General features: G+C 44.2%; 2 protein-coding genes and 1 pseudogene across 2 annotated transcripts in view; 2 read left to right on the top strand and 1 right to left on the bottom strand.

Annotated features, from left to right (window-relative positions):
* Positions 1 to 5,285: 5,285 nt before the first annotated feature.
* SLC25A20 (solute carrier family 25 member 20) lies at positions 5,286 to 16,607 on the bottom strand. The gene is made up of 9 exons (XM_030458335.1): positions 16,388 to 16,607; positions 15,621 to 15,713; positions 13,533 to 13,660; positions 11,299 to 11,389; positions 10,171 to 10,288; positions 8,941 to 9,013; positions 8,291 to 8,400; positions 6,947 to 7,071; positions 5,286 to 6,434 (listed from the first exon to the last, which is right to left on the bottom strand). The coding sequence occupies exons 1-9, from the start codon at positions 16,490 to 16,492 to the stop codon at positions 6,372 to 6,374; spliced, it is 906 nt and encodes a 301-aa protein (XP_030314195.1). The 5' UTR covers positions 16,493 to 16,607; the 3' UTR covers positions 5,286 to 6,371.
* A 79-nt stretch (positions 16,608 to 16,686) lies between these two features.
* Positions 16,687 to 21,336, top strand: LOC115598985 (annotated as a pseudogene).
* The window catches only part of ARIH2 (ariadne RBR E3 ubiquitin protein ligase 2), a 33,694-nt gene continuing 24,040 nt past the window's right edge, over positions 16,939 to 26,592 (top strand). The window contains exon 1 of the mRNA XM_030458201.1: positions 16,939 to 17,017. The gene's annotated coding sequence lies outside the window, so the exon portion shown is untranslated. The remainder of the gene's footprint in view (positions 17,018 to 26,592) is intronic.

Here is a 26,592-nt window from a genome sequence, read left to right as displayed (position 1 = left end):
TTGCTCACCTCGGGAGAGACAGACATTTCACATGGGTGCCATGTCACCATGCCTCATCCATGGTGCCCCTGTCAGAAGCAAAACCTCCTCCTGGTGTCTCCTCAGCCCCAGAGAAACTAAACTGTGCCATCCCTGTGCAGCTTTTGCTGAGCAGAGCAGGGGGGATGTGGGAAGACCCAGTTCCCCTCACCTGGAGCTTCTGGGGTGGTGGGCAAGGTCAGAGACTGGTAGAGCTGCCCAGGGCACTCTGTCCACCCACCTGTCCCATCTCAGCAGGGGCAGATGCCATCCTGCTCACCAGGGTGTTGGCAGAGCAGAAGGAGACCTTGCTCCAACCTTCTGCCCGGCACAGCTTCAGGCTCCTTTCCAGGAGAAGCCACTGCTGTTGGAGCCAGGGTTCAATGGCACTGCTGGGAAATGAGTGGCCAAGTTGGGAGAACAGCAAGTTCCCACTGCCGAGTGATCTCCTGCCATCGTTCCTGAACTTTGGCTTCAGCCAGGAGGGAGTAAACGAAGTAGATAATTGCCTGGCAGTGATTGATGGGGAGTCAAGGGTGAGTGGGGAGGCAAGGGGGGGATGAGAGGGAGGATTATGTTTCAGAGGGAAGTATTTTTTTAGGATTTGTCTCTGCAGGCAGTCGGGAGCTTTTCTGAATCACATGGGCTTAACCTGAGCAGGAGGACTTGCTGTAATTTTACACCTTTTCAGCATTTCAGCTGGTTCAGCTGAAATCTGCATAGGGATTAAAGATGGGAAAGGACAGAGAATTTATATCCTTGCCTTCAGTCTAGGGGGACAAATACTCAAGGCTAAATCACAGTTTAGAATTTTTTTGATGGTATGAGTGGAGAGAGGAAGGAGCAAACAGCTGCCAGCAATAAATAACTATTAGGAAACAGTATTAGGAAATAGTACCGAGAAGAAATGTTGCTGCTAGGATATGCTTTCAGCCTTGAGAAATCCATAACCAGGCAGCTCAAAATTTACTTTAATATCCAGAGCTCATGTACAAGTTCTCTCAGACCCAGATTGGCAGCAGCAGTGCTGGAGCAGCCCAAGCTCAGGTGTCTAATGGAGAAGGGAATTCAGCTTATTGCACGGATAAACATTGCAGGCTTCCACTCAGCCATGCCGAGGGTTAGCAACAGCATTGTGTACTCCAGCAAATCTACAATCATACTGTCTCCTGCAGAGGGGAGTGAAGTTTATCTATAGCCTGGTGCTGTATACCTTTGATACTGATTTTTATAGCCAGGCTTCCAGTAAGCCTAGGGAGAGCCTATTGCAAACTGCTTGAACTGAACCATCTGAGCTTAAACTTCAAGTTTCTGAATTCAGAGACATGTTAATAAAAATCATCTCCAGTCTCTACTTCAGATTTATATTTTTACTAGCTTTGAGATATACTTCAAGGACTATTCTGACACACTGACATAATGGAAAATGTCCTCAGTTTTAGACACAAATCTCCCCGAATTAGAAATGGTTTTCCATTTCAAGCCACCAGCATCAAGCAGCCCATCCCCTCTCCTTCTCTGGGAAGCTTTCTCAGGGTCTTCTGGGAAGACAGACAAAGCATGATGTGAACCAGGGCCAGACAGAACCATGCCTGAGCAGGCGGTCAGCCTGGTATGAACAAGCACAGCCACACACAGCCGGGTCACCCAAAATGCATCCCAGCAAGCAGGGAAGAGGCAGGAATCCCAGTAATCCCTATAGCCTTAATCCTGGGAAGCCCCTGGCATTTCCCTGCCATCCTCTGGGTCAGGGGCAGATGTCCCCAGCAAGCAGATGCCAGGGAGTGGTGGGCAGTGGTGCTGGAGCCCCTGGGCACAGAGCAGACCCAGATTGGCAGCAGCAGAGTGCCACAGCAGACGTGGCTTTGTGCCATGGCCCCAGCAGGCATGTCTGTCCTTGGCCTGCACAAGGGAGAGGCACAGTCACAGTCACAGTCACACATCACAGATGTCACGAGGAGAACCATCCCACGCTGGCCCTGAGAGCTGCGTGCCTGCCCAGGGGCTGCAAGTTGCCAGAAGGGGCTGTTCTGGCCATGGTGAAAGATTAGTTGCTTGAGGACAGCTCCAAAATACCAATTGGGAGTTATCTGAGGTGTGTCTGGGGATGGGCTTTTTATAAGAGAATTTAGCTACAGGACAAGGGGTAATGGCTTTAAGCTGGAAGAGAGGAGATTTAGGTTAGGCATTAGGAAGAAATTCCTAATGAGGGTGGTGAGACACTGACACTTGTTGTCTGGGGAAGTTGTGCCTACCCCATCCCTGGAAGTGTTGAAGGCCAGGTTGGATGGAGCTTGGAGCAATCTGCTCCAGTGGGAGGTGTCCCTGCCCATGCAGAAGGATTGGAACTAGGTGATCTTTAGAGTCCTTTCCAACCCAAACTGTTCTGTGATTCTTCTACAGATGCCTCTGCAATCCCAGGCCCCTGAAACCTGTATGTCTGGAATTGTGAGAAATATGAGTAAATGTACCCTCCTCCCATTCACTCAGCATTTGTAAGACCTACTGTGCAATGTCCTTTCCAAACTGGAGAGTCTGTACTGATCCTCCCACAGGCAGCTTCCTTCAGTTAGTCAAATTTGATCAAGGACATCCCAAGGACCTTTCTGTCAATATAGCAATGCTGGGTGTACACAAAAGCCACTTGCACATAATGGGCACAGAAATGCAAGGATGGAAGATTTATGTGTCGTGGATTACTTCTGAAATACTTCCAGGCACCTTGAATCACTGCTGGAAAAATCACTTGCATCAAAGCAGGATGGGCCAGGAAGATGTGCAGCACAATGGGTTTTGTGGAACTCTGTGCTGATTGTGATGTAAAAAAAACATATTATCAGCACAAGGAGTGTAAAGACAAATGTTGTCAGTATTGGTACTGAGACCCACCTTGCCAGCTGCTGCTGTGTACCATTAACCTGTATTTTGATGCCCTTAATCCCCACAGGAAGCTGGGCAATTAGAAAATAAGATTTAAATCCAAACCTGGGCTTCTGAAAGTCCTCAGTGTGCAGGTAGCTGCACCTGTGTTAAAATCCCTCTCTCATTTTGAGGCTGCATGCAGCAGAGTGCAAGGATTTGGAAAATTTTGTATGGCCAAATCTTTAGTGACATAAGCAGCTTTTTAAACATTTCCAGGGTGTCTGGATTTCAGTTTTTCAACAAGCAGATATGTCTGGTTGGCCTTCCCAAAGCTCCTCTCCTCCCACCACTGCTGTTGGAAAGCAGCCCCTCATTACTGATTGCCTCCTTCCATATTTTACTCATCTATGCACCAAATGCAACCAAGCATGTTAAATAGCAGGATGTTACCATGCAAATACAAAGCTATGCAAAGATTTCAGGCTGGGGAGAATATAATTAGGATAACTGAAACTGGAACAATGGTCTGAAATGCTTTTTTTAAAAAAAAAAAAGTATTAAAACAGGATAGTTTGCAGAAGGGAGATAGTTTACAGTTACTAGTCAGAATTGATGTGCCAGGGAGCAGAGAGATCTCTGTCTTTCAGAGCAGATGCTGGCCACAGGCACAGGTAGGGGAGCTGGAGCTGATGGCCAAGGCAAGGGCTGGAGCACCAAGCAAGAAGCCAGCACTCAGAATGAGAGAAGGCTCCTCCATGCCCTAATGGAAAAGCAGAGCTGTTTTTAACCCCAGCAACAGAATCCAGGGCATTACTAATCTCTGATTTGTTTTCCAACAATTAAATTTGTTTTTCACAGACTGCAGCACTCCAGACTAATAGAACTGGGGCAGGAGGAAGCACTAAACACAAGTTACAGCTCATCACCAGGCTTGGAGGGTCATGGTCTTTCTCAGCAGGACAAATGGGGAGAAGAGGCTCCTGACCTCCAGCTGCCTGTCTGTCCTGACAGAGATGCAAAACTTTCTCATCCCAACTCGGAAAGCTGCAGCAGCTTTCCAGCGGCAGCTGTGTGCTGGCTTTCTTGCCTCTGACCTTGCCTGTGGACCTGACAGTTTGTCCATCTTGCTGACAGCCCCAGACAGCCATCTGCTGGGCAACTGCATCATAAACCAACCTAGAGCAGCACTTACAACCAGGATGATGATGTTTCAGTTCCTTCCAGCTCCCTGTGAGATTAGGAACTCAACAGGATGCATTTGACAAAGCAGCTGCAATAGGCATTGTTAAACATCAGTGTCTGGAATTTTAAGAGAGGAGGTACAGAGTCTGTGCATGCCTGCCTCTCCCAAAAAGTGTCAGTACTTCTGGAACACAGAGTAAAAGGGAAGGAAAATACATCAGATTTATAACACTTCTTAAACCTGAAATTTGCCTCCAAGCATACCAGCCCAAGCACAGAAATCAGCTGGCCAGAGCTGCTGGGGAACCAACACAGAACAGGATAGCAGCTGGTGGTCAGGAAGCATAGAGCCATAAAACCAGACCTGGTCCTCTTGAAACTAGGTTGGATTTGGCCTCAGTAAACTTAGAGTTGTATTAAAAAGCTTTTGAGAGAATAGCATCCTTTAATCTCTAAACCAGTATTAATTCAGTGTTCATGCCTTAAGTAGCTCATTTCTCTGTAGCTGCCATGACTCTGAGAAGCAGAAGTAGCAGGAGTTTACCAAGCAGCAAGGAATGGGGAGGGAATGGGGCAAGACAGAAGCTCCAAGCAACTTGGATTTTCTCACACAAAGGGCAACCTCATTAGTTTCACATCCCCGCCCTGAAAAACACAATAGGTGGACTCTGGGGAAGGCACATTCCCTTCTGGTCCTTCCAAAGAATTGGGAAGGAAAGCTGAATTCAAGGCTTCTGCAGCACTTTTGGGTGGGAGGGTTTCAGGGCTAACCCTGCCTCTAGAAAGCCCAGGTGAAGATTCTGTCATTAGGGTACAAACCAACAGACCATGACAGCCCCAAGACAAGCTCTCTGTCTCCTTCCCTGTGGGCCACCAGGACAGACATTTTACCTCAGCTCCCCTCCATCTGTGTCCAAGCCTCTCCCTGGAAAAAGTAAAATACTTTCCACATACAAGATGTGGTATTCAGTGCCTGGCTTTATAGTTTAATGTTACAACCACAACACAGCTCCTAACCAGACTTCCAACACACTTCTGCACAAAGGTGCAGAACATTGACAGCTCATATCAGAAATTAGAAAGCTAAAAGGGAAGGGGTTTCATTATTAAAGACAGCACAGCACAGCTTATTTCCCAATCACTTCTCAGAATTAAGAATTGGAAAACTTTTGCAAAACTGACCATGCGTGAACATGTAAAAAGTAAATGAACCCAAGCACACATTCTAGCCAAGCAGCAGCTAGCTTTATTGAGTTCCAATAACACTGCATCAAAAACAAAAATTAGTTGTCTTTTGCTTCCTAGCAGTCATTTCTCAAATGAAAATGTTATTATGTTTAATAATGTTAAGAGAAAACCAAGGAACAGGAGCAAGAATAAAGTTAGATGTGACTGGAGTGCCAGTGTCCCCTTCGCGTATGCCCTTCATGCCAGAAAAGTGGAGTTCTTGGAAGTGCTTTTAATTTTTTCAGGTCAATGTCAGGGACTGAATCCCAGGACATGAATAAAATACACTGTGGGTTGCTATGAACCATGATGCACTTTTGAAATTGCATTTGTGACACCTTCACTGTAACTGAATGGGATTTCAGAGAAAAGTTCAGGTTAATCAAACACATTTCCCCACTGGCTGCCTCAGTAAAGCTTAGTACAAATGTTAAGCAGAATTAATTCTCCCTCCTAGTTTCACAGAGAAGTTCAGTGTGCAAGATTCCCTGTGATACCTGTAATACCCCTTAACCCACTCAGATGTAGCTCTGCCCCCCTTGCTTAGTTCAGTGTTTGATGCTTTACATGCACATAAGATTAAAACCACTGACAAAACAGAAATAGCCAGAACTACAAAACATGAGAATGCCACGTGACTCTGCTTGTAGATAACAGTGTGTGCAGCTGCTAACTCAAGCCCTGAGAGTATACTCTGCTAAACAATGATTTTAAGGAAGATTTTCAGTGCTAATAGCTACATGTTTCTTCAGTAAATAAAGAATTACATTTTAAGAAGTGTCTCCTTCTTCCATGAGGAAGTACTTAAGGTAAGTGTGTGTAACAGTGACAGCTGTCTGGTGGCAGCATTACTGCCGTGGTACATTGGCTCAGAAGACAGGTGCATCACCTCTAACTCCTCATCAACTCTATTTCAGAGCTACAGCTTACATTTCTGTATGGCACATAGCACCACCTAAAGAATGTGAGGAAGGCAAAAAGGTATTAGGCAAGCAATCATTCCTGAAACTTCAAGGGATCATACATTTATTCCTTTAAGGCAAACTTGCATTCTTCTTCTTCTTTCTAAGACCACCCAGTCCTCATAGACCTGGTGCAACCCAGTTAAGGAACTTCATAGCAACTTCAAATCCAAGGAAACATGCCTGGAGAGGAGATAACAGAACAAATAGGAATTAAAAAACCTATTCCAAACAAGGCTTTGGAAATGCAACACTATAAACACCAGACATGGCTGATGTGGAAGAAGGAAGAGAAGAAAAAAAAGCCTTGGACCTGAGGCAAAATTTCTACTACATGCCTCCACACAGAGGCTAAATTTCTACTCCATTTGGCTTATTTACTTACTGAAAGAGAAGCCAGTCCAAACTTATGCACCCATTTCTGTCTTTTACTGGTGAATGTACAATCTGACCAGAGATACTGTGAGAATGAGTCAACAAAGGACTTTCATACAAAGCCTCAAGGAAAGGTTAACTTGGTGTTCCCCCAAGATTTAGGTACATTTTCAAAATATGGACACCAACCACAAGTATCCAGTGTGACAAGAATCGAAATGGTACAACAGTAAGCAGCCAGTCATCTCCTCCACAGACCACAAACATTCACTGTGAGTGGCCAGGTCCCCAGAACCCATCTAGAATCACAATTTACTTACTGCATTAGCAGGAAATGCCCTGATCATTACAGCTGTGAAGCCCTTGTACAGAGATGCAACTCCTTCCTCTCTGATAAGTTCTCTCAGCACATCTCTGAAGCCATTGGGGTATTTTCCTGCAGGAGCTGAAAGGGATACAAGACACATTTGCTAAGATGTGTGGTAGTCACATATGCTGCAGAATGTGGCCTGGGTAACAGCCCAGGATTTCAACAGGTTCTGCTGACAATATTGCTGTATCACCCAGGTGACACCAGAATCCAACCATTGCTTAAGCTATGTTGCAAAAACATCTGCTTCAGTCAAAACCAAGAAAATAAAAAGGACACCTCAATAATGACTCAATAAACAGAAGGTAGGTGCTCAGCATCACCACAAAGAATTTACCTAATCCAGTCATTGAGGGGCAGGGAAGAAAGGAAAATAACTTATGTTAAGATTGGATGTCTGAGCTGTTACTTGCATCACTGATCACAGCTCTCCCAGGAGGTGCAATTAGGAGTTAGCAAGGTCAGACACAAAAATTGATGAAGTTTGTTTATAAGAAGCAGAAAGTGATCCTATCACACGTGCAGCCAAGAATAGCAACAAACTCCAAGTGAAAAGCGTGGGCTCTTTTAATGCCAATATTTCACAGATTTGCTGAGGTGTTTTTAAAAAATGTTTTTATTCAAAGAACAATTTCTTCCTTCTCCTGACACTTCTCTGGAAAGTACTGCCTCTGCCAGCCCTCTGAGTAAGACACCACAGAACAACCCAATTACACAGAACCACCATTAACAAAAATAGCCACTGACTAGGACTCCCAGAGGAAGCAAGTGAAAACCTGTCAAACTTTGCTGAAGCTCAAGGCCTGCTACCATTCTCACTAGAAATAGTCCTGATACTTAAAAGCAGATCTGCTAGTCTGAAAGAAATGCTCTTGGCAAGGCATTCCAAGTTACTATAAATTTCAGATAGTGCAGGCTACAATTTATACAGCTATGTTTAAAGTGAAATAACAAAACCTCTCAAAGAATTACATTTGTAACAAAACAGCCATAACAAGATGTTCCATTATCATGATTTCTATGCTTAGGTTTCAAACCAGGTATCTCAAATTGGGATTTTTATATTAACAAGGAGGCAGAAACAGAGAAGTGCAGCCTCAGTTGCCAAAAATTTGCAAATAAACCAACTAAGAAGCTAGGCTAGGAACTCACTAGGTTTTGCATGTACTTGTCTGAAGCAGTGCTGAAGACATGCTGCCTGGCAGGTGCTGTGCTCAGGTGGCATCTTCCCTTGCTGCCCAGCCCATTCCCAGGAGCTGTGAGTGTGGCTGGGACAAGCTGGCATGGAACTCACCAGTCTGGAAACGGGATTTCAGCACGTCTGGTGGAATGGCCACTGCCCAGTTGAAGATCCCAGCCAGGCCCCCAGCAAAGAGGATCCTAAGGACACTGAGGTCACTCACACTGTGGCAGGATTGGGGTGGGAGGAAAAAGAAAATAAAAAATGTAAAATCTCATCTGTTTTGAATGATGTGACAATCAAAGAGGCATCACAATGCTGTAGACACAGTGCACTATCCAAGCAAGACTTCCAAGAATCAGAGCCCTGTGGGAAAAATGCACTAGCTCCAGCCTAAAGGTTCAAATCTTTTCACTCATCAGCAAACACAAATGTTCTGGGGAAAAAAAAACAACCAAGCAACAACACAACAAAAAGCCCCAGCTCTTTGCACACACATGGGTGATAGTAGAGAGACATACTTTAAGTATTCCTTACTTGGCTCATAAGGTCCAAGCCTAGAATCTGACAGAAACTCAGAATACTGTTTTGTCAGGTAACTCCAGACCAAAACAGCTCAACTGGTAAGACGAGCAACATTTATTCTTTTTTTTTTTAAAAAAAAACTGTTTTGATGATAGTGCTCTAAATACCTTTGTAACTGGGGAGATTAATCAGTAGCATCTGGGAAGCCCACAAAGTGATGACTGTGAGATTTTACTAACCTCTTTCCCTCAGGGGTCAGAATGTTCTTCAGCCATTCGTACGTCATGAAGTACATTCCACTGGCTGGGACATCTAGTGGGTAAACAACAAAGACTGAGTAGTGGGAAAGAAAACGAAGCCTAAAGGCAGAGCAGCCCCATGCCAGCTCAGCAACACCACTAAGTACATCCAGATTCCTTTTCTGAACTTCCTCCACAAGCAAAATAAAATCTTCTGTTGCTCTCGATAGAGAAGTCTGAACTTTCCCAGGAACAGCAGGTGTTAAAGGCAAGAACTGGGAAAATATCTGATATGGAGTGCATCTGGCAGCAGCCTTTCAAACCAGAGTGTAACCTGCCTGCTGGCTGCTAAGCTAATGATGAGACAGCTCTAACTTTTCTTAATTGCTGCAAAGCAGATCAGAACTGCTCGGGAACTTTCAGAGTTCTGCACACTATTTGTTCTAATCATTCTATTTTCAGGGTTTTTTTCTGTTGATGGGGTTGGTTTTGGGTTTTTCTTAAGGTACTCCTAAGTTACTCCATTCTTAGCTCATGCCCAAACTGGAGAACCAGCCTGTGGCTAGGGACTCTGCCAGAGTTCCACTGCTAGCTGTTACACCACTGTGAGAAGCAGAGGATGGATCAAATTCCTAAACCAAGATATCAAAATATAGATATTTCATCTTATCCTTGGAAAACATTGCCTAGCACTGAAACACATAAAGGATTCAGTGTCTGGCACAAGTACTTTGCTGTTGTTATTGTAAGAGAGGGACCACAACCTCCCAGTCCAAAATAACCCAAGCACAAGCAGGTAGAAAGCAGAACTGCTACAATGAAATCTTTTAAAGCAGTCGGTATTATACAGCAACAGTCACAGACAGTCAAAATCTTTCTCTCAAAGAAGAAAAAAAAAAAAATAAAATAAGCCCACTTCTGTGGTTTTCTTTCCTCTTTTGTTCTCTTTGCTCCTCTCCTGAAGTCTCTCATTCCTCTTGGCTTCCCAGACCTTAATACCTTCCTATATCCCTCTGATCCTTGTCATCTAATCTCTTCCTCACTCACTGAGAATCTCATGTTTGTTTCTCAGTCCCTTTGAGTAGCTCTGCAGACTGCAAAATAAAGAAAATGGGGTCACAAAGCATCTCCAATTGGCTAAAGGGACAGCAAGATCTATGATACTATGTCAGGAATCTTATCTTAAAGCACCCCCCACAGAAGAAGCATCAGAACATCCCCATCAGTTACCTCTCATCAGGGTGAGCACTGTCCCCTTGTACACACCACGAATCCCAGCCTCGCGGTACAGCTGTTTGGCACAGTCCAAAGAGCCACTGTATTTAGTTTCACCTGTAGCTGCCTGGATCTGAAGGATTAAAGTGATAGTTTCTGACTAGTGAAGGTTTCTGGTTCGTGAACAATCATTCAGCTAACAGTCAGAAAGTCACATGCACGTTTCCAGAGAGGAAAGAGCACACATGCATCCCACAGGCACTCCTGCATGTGAAACCTCTGCCACCTCCTCAAACAGTTCTCTTTGTTTGCTGTTCCATGCAGTCATTAGATTCTCCCTTATTTTTCCACAGTCTAAGTCTGAAACAACTGAAGCCAGCTAGGTGATTCTACACCTGCACTGACAAAAAGTAGCCTTCCAATAGCTTAGTGAAAATTAAACAAGTTGTATGTATGTAAAAGCTTCCATGATAATATCATGTCTGTCAGAAGATGTGTGACCACACATCACCATACTGATGGAGTTCAGCACAGGCTGAGCTTCCCACCTCTGCTGAAGATGGTATTTTCATTTGTTCAGGTTTACATTTTCCAGCAACACTTTCTAAATGCTGGAGGAGGTGTAGAGCTAACAGTCACCCAAACACCAGAAAACTATTTCATGTCCTTTGAAATGCATTCCTCAGTTATGTACTGAACCTGTTACCAGGGTAACAGAATACATTTACACTAGAAAAAGTCTTATGATCTAATATTTTTTTTTTTTTTCCCAGAAAAAAATTAATTCTGAGAAACTGGACTTTTCCATACCCTGAAGTGGACTTGAGGCATCTACCAGCACCTCATACAATGCCACAGACTAAGGAGGGTTGGAACTAGATGACTTTTAAGGTCCCTTCCAACACAAACTTCTGCTACGATTCTATGAGGGCTTGAGCTCTGCAAACTGAATAGAGCAAGGAGCACTGTGTGTGACTGCACTGTCATGGTGAGTTTGTACAATGCTTCTTTGTCACACAGTTGCATTAAATGACAGTTGTCTCAGTCCTGTCAAAAAACAGAACAAATATACTAACCAAAGAAGTTACTGGAAAGACAAAACCCCTAAAATTCAATTCTCATCACAACAATCCAATGTCTTACCTGTAAAAGGCACTTGATTCTCTCTCCTGGAGCCATGATTACTGTTGTGAACACTCCTGACAACATGCCAGCAGCAAACAGCTGAGGATATCTGCCCCAAGGAAACAAAAGTGACCCTAACACAACACATAGGAAACAAAGGGCATAGAGACCCCTGCATCACCACACCATGCTGCTCCACACAAGGTGAGCCATGGAATTAGGAAGGCATCAACTGCTTTTGATCTGTGCAGAAGTGCCTCATCAATGCCTAATTAGAACTAAACACTTAAGGATTCTAGGATTCAAAGCCCTGGTTCCCCCAGCAACCACATCTCAGCTCTTCACATCCGCTGTATTTTCATGGATCCCGTACTTGCATTTTTTGCTACAGCACTCCCCATTGATCTATACTCAACATCTCTTCCTCCTCCAGTCTCCCACACGCAGTGCTCCCAGCTTCCATGCATAATCCTGTTTGGACAGCCAGAAGCCTCCTTTCTGTAACCTCTCAGTCCCTCACTTCTTCAGTTTCTGCCGTCACTGAGTCTGTCCCACCAGCCTGCCTTCATCCCACACGTTCTGCACTTCCTTTAATGCAGCAAAGTCTCTGTGACAGAAATCCCCTTAACAGACTGCTTTTTCTCATCACAAATTTATTTTTACATCCAACATCCTGTTACTTTCTCTAGTAATTAATATCTCAGTGTAATTAAATTCCACACCTCTCATTTCTCTCCACTTCCCCAAGAGATGACATTCTATTCAGGTTTTCCTACTCTTACCCCTTTCTTTACTTTCACTTAAATTCCCATTAAATCTTCCAGATCATTCAGAGCTCTTTCACCACTACACGAGCACCTCCTGCTCAAACGAAGCTTTGAGTTTTCTAACTCACTTTGGGATTATTCAGCACCAGAAAAGATACAACAAGCTCCTCAGGCTTCTCTCCATTTCCTTCAATACAAAACTTCCCTTCCAAACCAACATGGGGAACTACTGCCACCCTGCCTGCATCTAGACCCACAGCCATGGTGCTAAGAGTCTGACTTTTTTTTCTGGGCACACTGTATCAAGTCTGCACCTAAGGCACGGCACAGTTTGGCACAATGACACTTCTGTCACCTATCTTTTGACTTTTTTCTTTCTCTCCCTTCACTCTGCTTGTAAGTTCTGCATAGAGGCTCAAAAGACTACACTGCTGTTCTCCAGCTTGCTCCTTAGAGCTTCCCTTTGGTATAATGTGTATAAAACACAAGTCCTTGAGGTGACCAGGCTGCTGAAAATAAACTGACAGCCCATTTGTTTCCTTGTATTCTACACTCCTTATTGTACCCTTGCTCACACCCTTCAGAAGGACATTACTCTGGTACACTGCAGGGTAAGCTCACAGTGCCCCACCACCTCAGCACTGCCTCCCATCCAGCAGCCCCACGGAGCTCACTCCATGTCACACCCAGGTGCCCTCACACCACCTGGGAGGCCCCTGCACAGGCAGAGTCAACAGAAAAACCACCCCACCCCACCCAACCATGCTTGGCTGAACACAATAGACTCCTGCTTCCTGACAGAGCTCCCACGTATTGCATGAATAATAGAATAAAATGTTGCTAAGCTACAGTTCTGTTCCTGTAGACCTGTAAATCACAATTCACCACAGGTTAAGGAAGCACTTAATGGGTGTAGGGCTTTTCTCATGCATAAGTGCACTTGGAGAAGGCCACACAAAATCTTCTTAGCTTCCCATCTTTATTCCAGAAGGTTGGCTACTCATAGGCACCTCTCTGTAGAAATGAATAATAAAGCATTTCTAGGGCTATTATTGCATCCTAATGTAAGGACACAGCAAGAGTCACAAGTAACATGGAAAAGACAATCAGGACTGTGAATGTTGTCAAGATTGCTTGACCACAAATTTATTTCTCCCACAGTTTCTGTTAATAGTGAGACTCTTGGCAGGCGACCATTTATATAACTTGCAGTGACCTCATCCAAACCAGAACTGTTCCTAAATGGCTCTTCCTTGCGTAGAAGGGGAACTGCAGAGCACCTGCCCACATACTGTCTGCTTTTAGCCTGTGCTATCAGTCCCACGCTTCCAGAAGCATTAAAACACACGAGTGTTTTATTTTTTAGAACTATATTTATCATCTAGAAGGGATGAATTTACACCACAACAAGATGTGTGACAATACAGCAGCCTGCAAGAGCCTCATGGTGCCTTTCCCAGCTGTCTGATTAATTCAGAAACTCACGTCAAGATGTCATCAGGTTTTCTCTGTTGGAGCCTTTTTCCCAAGCCAAATCCAAAGAAGCACACAGCAAACATGGGTGTCACTCCAATAAGAGGAGCTGCCATTCCTCTATATAAGCCTTGGACTCCCTGCAAGAGATGTTACCACAATAATTACTTGGTTTTGTATAGACTTTGCACACATTTCAGCCCACTGAGAAGTAAAAGGCTAGTATCAGTCAAATTAATTAGAGGTATAATGGGATTTATTGCTTATTTGCAATTACACATGTGTAGCTGAGGGCCTGTTGCAAGAAAAATCTATCCTGAAAAACACTGTCACTACTTACGCCTCCTGTCCCAGTACCACGGGTCCTGTGCTTACACTTTAAGTATGAGGAAGTTGATTTAAAGGCTGTCTTATTTCAATAAAAGTCCTAATAGATTATCCCAAAAGTCTTCTCTCTCACATGCACAGAAAAGCACACACGCATTTCATTAATAAGTCATCAAATGCAGTAGTATAAAATCCTGACACTGAGCCTGAGAGCGCTGAACCAAACTCACTCTTTAGATAAAGAGGCAAGGACACAAACCTGAGCTACTTCACTACCCACACAAAATCAATGTAGAACAAGCTCAAGAGCAAATTATTTTTTTCTTGTCTTCCCTAAGCCAAACCTTTTTCACCATACAACTTATATGCCTGATGTTTCCCTTCATCAGACTACACACACAGAAAAAGTCCAAATGCAGACCACAGCAGTAGCATTTATTTGATTTATCTTGTGTTTGACCTAGACTACTTCTAATAAAAAGAAGAGTTATCTTCCTAGACAAAGGCTAGATGTACAAACTATGTATTTGCCATCCCACCTGCCTCTTCCTTTTCCCCCAAATAAATCATCATAACCCACTGTGTGTCTGCACACACAGAGGCACAACTGACTCTGTAACAACACTGTTGTCTGGCTGACAAAGATCAGAACCTCCTGCTCACCCTTCCCATGAGCAGTGGGAGACAAAGGCCTGGGCAGAGAGACCTAACAGTTTCCCTTCTGGAAAGTGATGTGCATTGAGTAGGAGGAGAGAGGTAGCATTACTTTTGAACTTCACACCACAAAGCTGTTATTATGGCTCAGCTCTGACGTGCTTCAGCAGGGGTGTTAAAACCTGCAAGGGATTCAGAGCTGGCAAAGCACTGCAGAGCTTTGTGGGAGAGACAAGGGAAGCAAGATTTACTTACATTACGTAACAACCTGTTAATACCAGCATTAAAGTAGATTTCAGATATGAGACAGATCTTTCATTTAACAGGGAGTTACCTAACAAGATCCAGTGGTTAGAAATTAGACCTCAGACTGGTAAACAAACAGTTGGGCTTTACAGCCATTGTTTTCAAACAGTAAATAGCTGCTGGGAAAACTTACAAAGCAGAAAACTGGACCCCATGTCACTTACAGTCTTTAAGGCAAGGCTGCGTGACTTCCTAAAAACAGTGAGACACCAGTTCAGTCATATGACATGGCTGATTCAGGAGCAAAAACCACTGTCCACTTTCTGAAGGAGATAAAACTACTATAACTGACCCTTTGTTCTCAAAAAAAAAAAAAGAAAGAAAGAAAAAAGAAAAAAAAGAAAAAAGAGAAAAAATAAAAAAAATCTATTAACTGAACCCAATGCTCCTCTGTCTTCTCACAGATGGCATAACACATTGCAGAAGAAAGCAAAGTACTGCCTGTATCCACAAAAGTCATTACCTGTTTGAGAATTTCCAGAGATAACTCCAAATACCACTGAACACAACAACACAGCCAGCAAACAATGGCCAATGTTCTCTGCAGTCTGTAATTTCAGATATTCATACCAAATTTTGAACCAAAACCATTTCTGAACAAAACAAAGAGACGTAAACCTGAAGCACATGGATTCTAAGTACTCCCCGAGTTTTCTTATCTGCTTAAAAGTTTTAATTAGCAGAAATTTGACTGATAACCCAAGAATTGTAGAGTCTCTGAAGGACAACACTCCCACCCAGTTCCATTCCTGCGACACACAGGAACAACTGATATTTTTGGCAGGAGTCACAGCCAACATGCTAACACAGTACCTCTGCAGCAAGAGTCTTTCTGAAGCAGTCAAAGGTCCCAGAATAGAGCAGAGGCTGACCAGGCTGTGGCCTGGGCTGGGTCTGCAGTCTGACCTAGTGAGACGGGATAGGAAAACATTAATGTATTAAATGTATTAATGTATTAAATGCATTAATATATTAAATGCACTAATGTATTAAATCATCTAAGCTATGATTCAGAGAGCAGCTCCATGTGACTGCTATGGGGTAAATTTTGTGACCTGACTTTACCATACCAGTGGAAGGATTAACATCACTTTAGTCCTTTACCCAACAGATTTTTTTAATGGTTAATCCAAATAATTAACTGCTGGGATGGCATCAGGGATAATAACCCCACCTCAGCATCTGAGAGCTAACACTGCCGTGTCACTCTGTGTGTGTATATCCGTCCCCAGGGTCCCTCCCGGCCGCAGCCCGGGGCTCACGGGTTTTTTTTTTCTTATTCTGGGTTTTTTTGTTCTTTTTTGTTACCCTGACGCGCCCGCTGGGTGACAGCCGGCAGCCTCCGGACCGCCAGGGGGCGCCCCACTGCGCAGAGGGTGAGCCCCGCCCCCACAGTGCACACCGGGAAGCGTTGTCTTCGCCCTGCTCCGCGCGGTGCACTCTGGGAAGTGTAGTCCCCCCGCAGCCCCCTGCCCGCTCCCCGCGCGGTGCACGCCGGGACCCGTAGTCCTCCGTTCCCCCGCTCCCCGCACACACCCCCGGCTGCCCCACGGGGGTCCCGCGCTGCGCTGCCGCCTCACCTTGATGGTGTCCAGCGGGTGCCCCACGAAGACCAAACAGGCACCTCCGAAGCCGCCAGCGAATAAATTCTTCACGGGGCTGATGGGCTGCGGCTGCTCCGCCATGGCAGCGGTGGCGGGTGCAGAACGGGGCCGCGGCGCCGCGTCCCCACCGAGACAGTGCCGCCCCCTCAGCCCCGCGACCTTTACCCCAGTGCCGGGCCGCGCGGCACGCCGGGAGACGGAGGGAGGCGGGCGCGGGGCAGGCCGGGACGGTGGCGGCCCCTGCCCGCGGCGGAGCGGGGGCGGCGGAGGGCCCTTCCCCCGCCGCGGTGCCGGGCGCTGTCATCGAGCGCTGGCAGCGGCCGAGGCCGCGCCGCGGGGCCGCAGCGTGTCCTGAGGCTGCTGAGCCGGCACCTTGCGGCCGGCCCGCCCCATCCCCAGCGGTTCGGTTGTTTCCCCCCTCCCTGGCCCGGCGCAGTGGTCCGCCCGGCCCGGCGGAAGTGACGCCAAGCGGAGGCCGGTGCTTCCGGCGCGCAGGCAGTGGCGGCCCGGCAGGAGGAGCCCGGGGCGCCGCTCCCTCCCCCCCCAGCCCCTCCGCCCGCCCCTCCCCCCCCGCCGCCGCTGCCCGGCCGCGCTCCGCGGCACCCGGTGAGTGCGGGGCCTGGGCCACACTGCAGGGGGGGAGGCGGCGGGGGGGTCCCGGGGAGGCGGCCGGTACCGTGGAGCTGTGGGCGCCCGGTGAGTGCCACTGCCTGCCGGGCCCGAGTCTCCTCAGCTGGGGGCGGCGGGGGCCGGGCGGCTCGGCGGGTCCCGGGCCGGGGCGAGGTTCTCGGTAACTTGGGCTGAGTTCAGGGCCCGGCAGCGGTCCTCCCCGGGGCCGGTGGGGCGGCGGGAGAAGCCCCAGCCCGGCGGCTGTGGGGCCGGCGCTGGGCACGGTCTGCGAGGGGGCTGTGCCGGGGGTCCCTCCTCGCCCCGCTGGCGTTCGGGCCCTTCCTCCACTGTTCCCTTCTCTCCCCCGGTGCTCCAGGGCTTCCCTCCTGCAAGTGTGAGGAATTGTGGCTGTGTGGGACAAGGACAGGATTTGGTCTTTACTAAAGAAATGGAACTGAGGTGATCTAAGTTTAACTGGGGGCCTCTCTGCTGAAGGGCAGGCTTACTGCTGAAGAAAGTCTTGTGTAGGTTTAAGTGAAATAACTCGCTAAAAGTGCTGGTGGATGAGAGAGGAAGGTAATGAAATGAATTCGAGGAGTTAGGAAGGACGAGGCAGTCGTGATAGTCTGAACAAAGGCTGGGAAGTGGGAGGAGAGCATGCAGATTCACGGGGGATGTGTGGAATGGCTGCAAGGAGGTCTCTGCAGAGTCATCTGTGGTGAAGAGGATGGGGGGTGTTGTTCTAGTTTCTCACTCTTGGGATGAACAAATCCTGTCTGAAAACTCGGTGGAGAAGGAAGCAGCAAGGTGTGTGTGCTACGTGTAGGAAGAAGCAGTTGAGGGTGATCCACGGGTTGCAGGTTTGAGTGACATAGACACGATGAGCCAGTGGGGTGTTGGGGTTGCAGGTGGTTTCAGAAAAGGAGAATCAGTCCATTTAAGGTTTACATGGATAAGCAGTTCAGGAGGCAGACCTGAGTTTGCACTTCTCTCTTTTGGAATTTCCAATAGAGGTGAAAGAGGAAAAAAGCCATCTCAGATGCCTGTGAAATAGCAACAGAAAAAGAAGAGGAACGTCTGCTTACTAGAGGCAACCCACAGAGGCAAAGAAATGAGAAAAGTATGATGTAATGGGACAAAGTATGAGGTGAGATCATGAAATTTAGTGTGCCTGACAGTAGTGAGGTCAGAGAGGTTGGTGGTGGCACATTTGCAGTTGTTTAGTTTCAAAATATCTTGTTAAGAATTGTGTTGCAAAGCAGGAGTCAGAAAGAGGGCATCTCTGCGAGCTGATATTCAGCAGAGCATAGGGGTGGGTGTGTTTACCTGCTCCTGCAGGAGAGAGGCTGGAGGAATTAAGGTCCACAGTGTCAGTGAAGATGAGGGAGTATCTTGGATGAAGTTGGTAAAGAACAACCTCATCCTCCCTTGGGCAGGAAAGTGATCTACATGTGATTTAAATTTTTTTTAATCTGATTTTTGGGATTATAGTAATTAATCTAAATACTCCTTGGGGTTTTTTTTACCCTCTTTTTTGAGTTAAACATCTCTATTTTCTTAAAAACTACGACTATCAGGTATTAGCTGTGTCTTGTCTTAGTTTGTATTCAGAGAGCCTGTGATTGGTTGTTTACTGAGGGCATCAGGCCCAGCTTTAGATGAGGCAAGTTCTGTTTCTACATTTTCCTAGTACCCTGCTTTCCTTTGTCCACAGAGCTTGTGCCTTCCTCTCTGGTTCCTGTGGATCCGTGTGGGGTTCAGTTGTTCTGGAAGGGAGCTCTTTCCTAGAACGCTGTGGCAGGAGTCACTAAAGTCACACAGTCTGCAGACTGCTTGCTGCTTGACACATCCCAGTTGCCTGTGCAAAGAGCCCCTCTGTTCAGATCAGTGTGTTGGTGGCACAGAGAAACATCTCTGCCTTCTGCTGAGCTTCCTTCCCAGTGACTGGTACGTAACTGCTGAGGGACTGGGTCTGCCACTTATTATTTTTAGATCTGAAAACATCTCTTTGCTCAGGTGGAACTCCCTGTGTGTTGAGATAGCAAATGGACCCAGTGGTTTGCATTGGTTTTTTTTCTGTCTCCAGAGTGTGGGATGATCTGAGTGAGCTTGAGAAGTTTCCTGACTGGGTGAGACTTGCTTGGGCTGTGTGATGCTCTGAGGTTGGCTGAATGAAGCTGTTGGGCTGGACTTGATGATCTCAGAGGTCTCAATAATTCTGTGATTCTCTTGCATATAGCTGTAGGAGTGCTCACAGTGGGCTTAGATTCTCAAATAAGTTATTTCTTTAACATAATGTTTAAGAAGTAATTACTTCTTTTTTGCAAGAGTTCTGTGTCAATACAGATTAAGCCCAGAACTGAATCATTAATTCTAAGCAGGCAAAGGGAGGGAGGCACAGTGGTAAGGATTTTCTCGTGTATAAAATCAGTTTTCTCATTCATCTCCTTCCACTGTGGAAAAATGGTGTCTCTGCTCCTCTGAAGTTCTGGTGGGAAGCAGTGCTATAAAAATATTTGTGTGCTGCTTATGTTGTAGATAGCCAAAGAATCGAGAAGCAAATAAAAGGAATTGAATCCAGATTCAGGGGATAATATAGGTAGCTGCCAGCCTTCTTTGTATCTGATTGAAATCACTGCAGCCCCTCACACTAATTGTGCATCACATATCTTCCTAATTGTTCTGTGATGCCTGGTCAGGTTTGTTGGAAAACAAACAAGTTGAGGAAAAAATCATGAAAATTTATGGTTCAGATTTCTGTACTCTAAAGTGTAGATTCTCAAAGCTTGTTTATTATTTCCCCAGCAGCTACAAATTGTGATACTATAGGAATATATTTGCACAAGTAATGACATAGTAATGTAAAATGCAAACATGTGTAAGAAACCCTGTACATGCTGCCTGTGGAAAATAGAGCTTTGTTTTTATGTATATCTTTTTATATATGTAAAATTTGGTTTTAGCATTGGTTCAAGTCTTTTGTATTTAATATGTTCTCTCTAGAAACAAAAATTATTGGGTAAATGGAAATCTGTAACTGAATATGAGAACTTTTATTCCAAGACTGATACATCCTCTACTGCTGAACCTCTTAGAACCTCCGCTTAGTTGTGGTTTAGTTTCAGAAGCAGAGTTTGTAGTTCAGACAACTGGAGTAATATGTAAATCTTCAGATATCAGTGAGAAATCTACAAACAAAAAAATTGTCTGCTCTGATTCTTCTTGACTAGCAGCTGTCAACAGTTGACCATAAATTTCTTGCATATAGAGGCAGTACAAGTATATTATTTGAAAGGTAATAATATGAGAGAGTTTTATTTCCTCCTGCAGATATAAGGCCCACATCACATACAGCAGAACCTACTTAAAGAGATTAATTAGTTTCACTCTTTTCTTTGTATAAGACTGTTTAAATTGGGTGTATGTGAGATGTTTGCTTATTTTCCGAGAGTCCCACTTAATGGCTGTGGTTCTGAAGCAACATGGACTTCTGCAGGGTGTTGCAGGGTACCTTTCTAACCACTGTGCACATGATCAAGGGGTTTGTATGTTTTCGTTTTGATGAAATGGCTGTGTTGTTTTTCTGCAGCACTTCAGGCTGTTGATAAAAACTTAATGTCACAAATCTAGTTGTATCTCCAAAAGATCTGTGGTGAAGGTTATGTGGACACTTCCCAAAGGTCAGAAGTGTCAGAGCCTGCCGCTGAGGGACAGGGTGTGATGAGCCAAACCTCTCTGAAGTGTTAGACCTTGCCTGTAAAGAGCAGCCCATGGCTTTGCAGGTGCAAAGAGTTGCCAGTTGATCCAAACCAAGGACCTGCACAGCAGAACCTTTTTTTTAGCTGGACCATTGGGTTCAGCCTGTTCCTTCCTGGCTGGTTTGATCACCTGTGTGATGTTGATGTGGCCTCTCTTACTATTCTTAGGCAACAGAAAAATTGTTTTTCCCCCCCTTAGGAGACAGAGGCTCAGGATGAAATCAAAAGAACGATAAAAGTCTGGAGGAGAAAAAGAAGCTGCAATTGGTTTCCTGGTCTGCAGTTTGGACAGGGCAGTAAGATGTCCGTGGACATGAACAGCCAGGGCTCTGAACAGCAATGAAGAGGATTATGACCCTAATTGCGAGGAGGAGGAAGAGGATGAGGATCCTGGGGATATTGAGGATTATTATGATGGGGGTAGCTAACGACGTGGAGCAGCAGGGGAGCAGATGCCCTTTGATCCAGAGGAATATCAGTTCAGCCTGCCCTGACTACAAGGAGTCGGAGAGCACTCTGAATGAACACATGGCCAGCTTGGCTGCCAACGTAAAGTGAGGAAAGGTTTCTTGCATTAACACAGGTGTAAAAGGTAATGTCTGTGACTGAAAGGGCAAATGGCCAGGCTACGTGGTTTGAAATAAAAGCCTGTGATGATGTTACTGTTATGGGGGTTAGAGGAACGTTTTTGAAGTCTGTGGTTCAAAACTGCTCAAAGGTTTACAACGTTTGCATAGGGATTCAGAGGCCTGAACAATTCTTCCTTACTGAATCTTGATTCTTACATATTTATTTTTTGCAGAACTGAGCTGCATGACCAAAATTTTTGAGTTATAACTCTGCAATAACACAATGCAAAGAGGGTATATAGAAAAGAAACTAACCAAATTATAAATGGTGCAGATTGGTACACTTGTGTTTGAGAAAATAGCTGATAGATAGGAAGAACTGCTGGAACTAACAAAACCACCTTTCTTTGTTAGTTCTGAGAGAATAATCATAGATTTTTAAAAAGGCAGATCAGCTGTCATGCTAGGTATTAATCCTGCTGTTGCAGTGACAGCAATTACACTACTATGAATTTTCCAGCTCTTGTAGTAACTAATTAATCACAGAAGAGTCACACTTGAAGTCAGCTCTGTGGTATTAATGCTTGTGAAATTTACTTTCTCTTTGTGCAACTGATTACTGTGTTGCAGACTACTAAGAAGAGAAAGTTCTCCCTCTACCTTGTCAGTGTGCTTTCCAGTCCAGGGGCGCCCAGGCTCCAGGGGAAAAGCCGAGTTTTCCTAAGCCGCTAATTCTTGTTAATTGTGGTTGAAATTACCAATGCGATCTACTTTTAATGGGGTCCTCGGAGTGCTTGTTTCTCTGGGGCAACCACTGGAAAAGCAGGACAGGTGGACTGCAGCATATAAAAAAAACCATGTTGGGATTAGATTTTGTTTCCCTATTTGATTGGTTTGAATTGAACCCTAATGCTTTAAAAAGAGGGATCTGCTTGATCCTTGTTTGCATGTCAAGGTGGTTCCTTGTAGAAATAGTGTAACCATAAAGCCTGAGAGACTTGTAAAGCCTATAAACAAATAACTCTGAGTTCTTACCTTTTTCTGCATCTCTTGCTGATTCCCTGCTATTGTACTTGTTCCCAGCATTTACCACCTCAGAAAATGAAGTTTTACTCTTTCTTGACAGTCAAACTCCTGTCTGACTTCTTCCAAAAATGTGCAGTTTTAAAGCTCTAAATGTCTGTTCTTTCCTGCAGATTGTAGGGCAGGAATGCAAAAGTAAAGAACAAATGAGGAAAGTTGGTCAGGACTTTTGGTCCAGCTGCCAGTTGCTTTTGGTTCTTAATGATTAAGTAAAGATGTAGAATGTTTTTTCTGCTCTTTACTGTTTGCCTTCAAATGGAGCACTCTTCAAAAAGGTGCCACTGCCATATTGTTCTCTTGAATTAAATTTTTAAAAGCAGTACTTTATTTAGTCTTAAAAATCAGGCTTCAAAAGTTAAAATAAAAATGTGAAGAGTTCTGAAGGTCTCATTGAGCAAATATTATAGTTGACCAGATAGTACCAGTCTGCTTGATTGAATCTGGCCCCAAAATATGACCCAAGGAGATAACATTTTAGATTCCTTTTATATCAAGAATATGCCTGCTTATTTGCTAAAAAATGAGGTGCAACACATTTTTATTTGTGCGTGAGGATAGAAAAATAAATCTATGTAGAAATTTGAAAAACTCTGGTCTTGTAAGCCACACACAAAGCCTTTAGCTCTTGAAGTGCCACACTAGCTCTGTTCACAAGCAACGTGGAGCAGGAATTACTGCACTTTTCTTGGAAATCTGTTGTGTATCTGCAGCATGTGCTTTTTGTTTCCTGGCATCCTTAGAATACTTTACCAACCCTGTTTCTTCTTTCCCTTCTCTTCCCCCAAGGAAACCTGTCGTTTTGTTAGTTTTCTGAGACAAACTTGGGTGGGAAGAATTTGCATTGAATTAACAAGCATAAAGAAGAAGGAAATTGAAAAGAACATGCTGAACTATTTGTTGTCATTATTTTCCATTGACTTAATGGATATGAATAAACAGGGACAAACTTCTGTAAGAACTGTGTTAACTTCTTTCCTCTAATTTGCTTGAGCTCTAGAAACCTTTTTTTTTTCTTTTGAAGACAACCTTTCAGAATGTCTTGGGCTTTTTGGGTAATGGTGATTGTTCTTTTGGAGCACAGTGGTTCATTTTTTTTATTTCATCTCCTTTTCCTTGTCATAGCTAGTGGTTATGTACTGCTTTTCAGCACTAGTTTGTATTTAAAGCTGAGTGGTTGCCCCTGATGGGGAAGATAAAGATAAATTAAAGTCAGTCTTCAGGAGGTATGATGAAGGCAATACCTGACATGGTGTCTGTGCAATTTGCTTTCAGAAAAAGTGAATATACTAATACAATTCCCTAAAGCAAAGAAAAAATAAAAGCAATAAACAGGCTGAAAGCCATGTTTGAATATTCTGCCATTATATAGTGTCATTAGGTGATTCACTTTCTGAAGGTTAAACTGGGGGGGGAGAAGGAGGGGGAGTGGGAGTGTGCTGAGCCTGTTTTTTCTCTGATATCCTGTCTACACACTTTTAAAATGCAGAACAGGTATTAAGAGCATTACATCCTCGTGCTTGCAGTCTGTATAACAATCTCAATAAATAGTATTTCATTTGCTCTGCTGATTAACCTTCAATGTTTGTTTTCTTAAACTTTTTTTTCAGTTCAATTCAACAATCTGCTGACTGTTGAATTCTTATTCTCATAAAAGTGTCAAGGGTAAAGGGTGATCTTCCTTGGAAACCCTGTTGGCTACCTTTTTTCATTCCTTGTGAGTTACAGCTGAGTTGTTTCCACTCCTGCTGAAGCTAAAACAACTGACCAAACCTTGCATTGGTTGGCTGACTTCAGGTCAGGTGTGAGTATCCTGCATCTGTTGAAGAGTTTGAATGCAACATTCAGTCTCCTCAACAAAGTATTTGGGTTTTATCTCTTCCCCTAAGAGACAAAAATCAGTTAAAAACTTGTCTGATACAAGCATGAAATGTATGTCCTTGTATCTCTTCCTGTCATAGAAAATTTTTATCTTGCTTTTTATCAAATGGTGAATTTATTTATAGAAAATTAGGACAGACAAGTAGATAGATACAGCTATTATGTGTGCTGGGCCTGCAACTACAGTAGTGGTTATCCCAGAACCATAGGGAAGCTAGAGGAACTTTGTAATTGTTACTCTGAAAGTTTGTTCTCATTACCATAGTTTTAGTAAGAACTACAAGTAGATCTTCGATTTCCAAGTAAAAGAAGAGGAGATGTTTGCTCCTTGGTTAGTGCTGTTAGTCTGAAGATCTGATTGTGAGGGTTCAGTTAATACCCTGGCTAAATTAAGACAGCCTGTCTCTTCTGAAACATGCCAGGAGAAAATCTCAAACTAATATCATCAGAAACTGTGATTCTCTGAACAAGAGGCCTGCAGCTTGAAGCAGATCCCCAAATTTTAATTCTTCAAAAGGTCACTTGATCAACAGCCAGCACTTGTTAAGGTCAATATTCTTGTAAACAGAATGGCACGTATTGCCTGCAGACCAGCAAAGGCATTTATGTCAGTAGTTATAAAATCCAGCATCTTTCAAAAATAAGGAGTTAAAATTGTATTGTAATTTTGTTTTCAAGATAACTCAGTCGTCATTCAGTGATTGTGTGTCCTGGAGTGTCAGTACATGCATACAGACAGTAGGATACTCAACAGTTGCACAAACAAAGTTGACCCTGTCACTGGCAAGCAATGTTAGTGTGTGATGATGTCATATTGGTTTTGTTTGTGAATGGCACTTCCTGGCTCTGCTGAGGGTCTCTGTGCAAGTCTGGAATATCTGTGATGTTGCAAATAGCTGGCAGTAGTTTCTCTGCTTCAGTGATGAGATGGATCTTGCTAGTTTTCAACATGTTTTTGTTTTTTAAACTGGTGATACAAAGATCAGATCAGATAAAATATCAGATAAAACAGTTGCCATTATAATTTATTAAAAAATATTACCCTGACTTTAGGTTATTGTAGAAGCTGATAATCATGAAGAAGCTAAGATATTTCTGCACATAAAAAGTAACAGGGTGAGATAGTTGGGTTGTTTTCCAGGCAGTTGATACTGATGTATTCTTTCCACTAAAACCGAAGGAACTGTAAAACTGAAGAACTTAAAATTATCAGTTTGCCAGTGTGAGTAATCTGCTAATATTTACCAAACAGCAAAAAGCTTATTGAAATAAAAGCTTGTGATGTGTTTTTTAGCCCTGTCACTTGAAGAATAAAACTTTTTAGGTTCAGAAAGTAGCTGATGTTATGACAGTTCTGAATCTATTGATCCATGTTACCACTACTGATCTTTCAGGAATAAGCTGTTCTTTCATACATTCCTACTCACCTTACTGGTGTCACGTCTTTCAGTGGAACCAAATTAGAATTTGCTCATAAAAACACAGCCCTGTGAATCTGTTGGGCACACTCAAATTGCGCTGACACTGAACAGTTTGCAGCGCTGCTTGGTGAATGCTGGCAGTGGCTCTTTTCAAATACCACCCTTAGCAGATCCAGAGTCATGTGTGTGGAGATTGGCAGGCTGTGTCAGCAGCTCTGCCCAAAGGAGCTGGAGCCCTCACAGAATTCCTCTTCTCTGCTGTCCCAAAAACTCCATGAAGAGGCAGATGCCCATCCAGGGCCTCCCGTGCCTGCTGGTACAGCCGTGTAAACCCCCACCCAGGGTGGGATGTGGGATGCAGCATTGTGTGGTCATCCTTTCTGATCCCACAATGATTTAGTGAAATTTATCTACAGCATAAAATGGTAGTTGTAAGAGGCTGGCTGTTCCCAAGTGCCCTCAGCACAGAGCAGTATTAAAGACTCTTGAAATATTAAAATGCACATACATAAGAACAGAGGTATGGAAGCTAACTTTGAAAACAAATTTTTCTGAGAGCCAGCACTGTTAAATATTAGTTCATACTAGTAAGTAGTTAGCAAATATTTAAATAACATGTATTATAAATGGTAGACCCTGATAGGCAAGTTTGACTTCTCCACAGAAGCCCTTTGGTGCTGTTTGGCAATGATAACACACTGTTTCAGAGTACCTGTAAACCCCAGATTACGCAGGACATGCAGGTTTATATCTGTAACGTTGTCTTTTAATATCAAACCAACGTTATGCAGCATGTCCAGTCTGAAGCTGTAACCCTTAGGAGTAGATGCTTTTGACACAGGCCTTTTGTCATTTAACCTGCT

The sequence above is a fragment of the Calypte anna genome, chromosome 12 (genome assembly GCF_003957555.1).
Source record: "Calypte anna isolate BGI_N300 chromosome 12, bCalAnn1_v1.p, whole genome shotgun sequence".
In the NCBI taxonomy this organism is placed as follows: domain Eukaryota; kingdom Metazoa; phylum Chordata; class Aves; order Apodiformes; family Trochilidae; genus Calypte; species Calypte anna.
The sequence above is the reverse complement of the archived record's forward strand: the minus strand, read 5'-3'. Positions and strand labels throughout refer to the sequence as shown.